The following is a 2,306-nucleotide window of genomic DNA, read 5'->3' as shown; positions in this document are numbered from 1 at the left end:
TGTTCAGATCTCCACAGTCTTCTTTATAGCGTTATAGCTCTTTCCCATCGAGGGCTGTTGATGAGAGTAGAGAGAATTTTAGTACTTGGAACACTACTAATTGTTGGGGGACACGGAATTTCCATGTTCGCACCAACTGCTCATCTGTCGTCGTCGTCCTCTACGCGCGGGGATTCTCGTTAGATGATCGTCAGTCAGACGACTCAGATGTACACTTAACCTCAACTTTGAACGCTCGTGCATTATCGTGTTGAAAATCAATCAGGTCGTGAGGGTACAGCTTGTACCGTACAAGCCGGGAAAGGCCTTTCCGGCCACGGTGTGCTACGATGCATCAGGTGACAGTTGAACTGTCATGGTTCTGGTAATGCTTGTCGCGTAATATCCTCCATCGCGGCTGCTCTGAGGTTCACCGTCTGAAGGGCAGCTCCCAAGCGTCATCGGCCAGAATTGCTGAGGTAACCGCATCTTCACTTCGGTTCGAGGATGCCTTGGACTCCAAGGCTTGGAGCCGACACGCTAGCTCGTTAACGTGTACGCATCACCATTGTTACCACGCTAACTGAATGAGGAATGATGTTGCGCACGCGCCACTGCAGATTCGAGTGACTCAAACACATGCAATCCGACTGTTGTCATGAGAATGGTTGAGATTTGCCATGTCGCCGTTTACCCGTTCGGAACAGATGTTGTAGTTTCAGTTAAACTCATCTTCAAAACCGTGGAGCATCACCTGGGTGGACGCTCCACGCGCCATCTCGAGGTGTGGGCCACACCGTGTGGCTCCACGCGTGGCATGACGCGAGGGGCTTGCGCCACTCATCGTGTTTCCCGTTCGTATACGATAGCAACAACCTTTTTATCTCACCTAAGCTTCGAAGATGAGTTCAACTGAGGCTACAACGTTAGTAGGCATGCTGATACGGCCTGGCTGATATTACCTCAGCATTAGCCTTTATTATGTGGATCGATTAGTTCATTACCATGATGGCGGACTCTCCCTGATTATGCGCTGGGATGCTTGACTATATCTTTTACTATCTGGCAATAGTTGAGCGACTCGGTATCATATCGGAAATCTTGTAGATTGCTAAGTATTCTTTCAGTCCATCTCTTCACACTGGTGCTCAATGTTTTCTCAGAGTTCTGTCTCGACCGTGACAAGTTGTCACTGACAACCCATATAGCCAACCAACTTGGTTGGTGCTCCGCTGGATCGCGTGAGGATCAATGTGGAGTCCACATTGTGGACCGCCCCTCAACACTCGCCCGATGTCACAAGCACTTTTTCGCACTTCAAGGGAATGAAATCTTCTTCCCTAATGGGATCATATACCAAACGAATCAATTGAATGGGACTCCCATTATGGGAGACGCAAAGCAGTCATGAAGCGGAAGCGCAACAGTTAACAAAAGAAAATTTCTTTTGGTAACTGTTACGCTGTTACGCTGTTTCTTCAAGAAATGTGCAATACTGGCCGTTACTTCGTAGTTTTTAATAAAATGCCACCAGTTACTCGGTAAAAACAGCGCATCGCCGGCATTCAGAATGGCTTCCGAGTATATCGCCTCCTTATATAAGGGATATCTCTCGGGGTCGATAGGTTCAGTGAGGATGTCAGTCGGCAGAGTGGAATTGTTAGTGAGGATACCTCGCTGAAGAGGGTAAAGACACTTCTCCTGTGACGTTTTTTTCATGTCGGATATCAACACCAAGTGTATCACTTCTCCCACTCACGAGCCATGCACTTGGCTTACTCCTTTCTCTTGAGGGTTTGTTATCGGACTAGCCCGCCTACATTATTCGAGCTATCTTAAGGTACGAGCTCACGAGTCGTAGGCTTCTTTCACTACTTACAGCTCATCACCCACTCGAACTCAAAGCCATTCTGATCATCATCATCATAAGGCACGTGGTCATGGGCATCAATGTCATAAACGCAATCGAGTCAATAGACGCGAATGTGAAATCGAGAGTAATGGCTACGCCATCTGCTCTGTGAAGTTTTGAAAGCTCAAATAGAATCACCACGACAAAATAATGTCCAGAAGCTTCACTTGTCATTAGTCGCCATAAGACACTGGCTGAGCTGCCTTCAGAATACTGGCAATTTGCTCTGGTTTGAGGCCGGCTTGGCCAAAGATACGCTCCGCTACCGCGAAGGGGTTAGGGAGCATCTCGTTAGGAGCTGGGAGAACATGTTGAGGCACTGTACCGCCCTGAGGGGTCTGACCGTTGGGGACGCCGGCCGGCGGGGCTGAATTATTGTTGAACTGATGGGCCGGGAAGTCCATATGGGGTGGGA

The 2,306-nt window shown here is 48.6% G+C and overlaps 1 protein-coding gene across 1 annotated transcript; it reads right to left on the bottom strand.

Annotated features, from left to right (window-relative positions):
- Window positions 1-1,440: 1,440 nt before the first annotated feature.
- Window positions 1,441-1,698, bottom strand: Pmar_PMAR003838 (hypothetical protein; the record flags this gene model as incomplete). The annotated part of the gene is made up of 1 exon (XM_002788835.1): window positions 1,441-1,698. A coding segment is annotated over one exon (258 nt), but the record flags the coding sequence as incomplete, so codon positions are not given.
- Window positions 1,699-2,306: the final 608 nt, after the last annotated feature.

This window comes from Perkinsus marinus (genome assembly GCF_000006405.1).
Source record: "Perkinsus marinus ATCC 50983 genomic scaffold scf_1104296927490, whole genome shotgun sequence".
NCBI lineage: Eukaryota > Perkinsozoa > Perkinsida > Perkinsidae > Perkinsus > Perkinsus marinus.
Note: the sequence above shows the minus strand (reverse complement) of the source record. Positions and strands in the feature narration are given on the sequence as shown.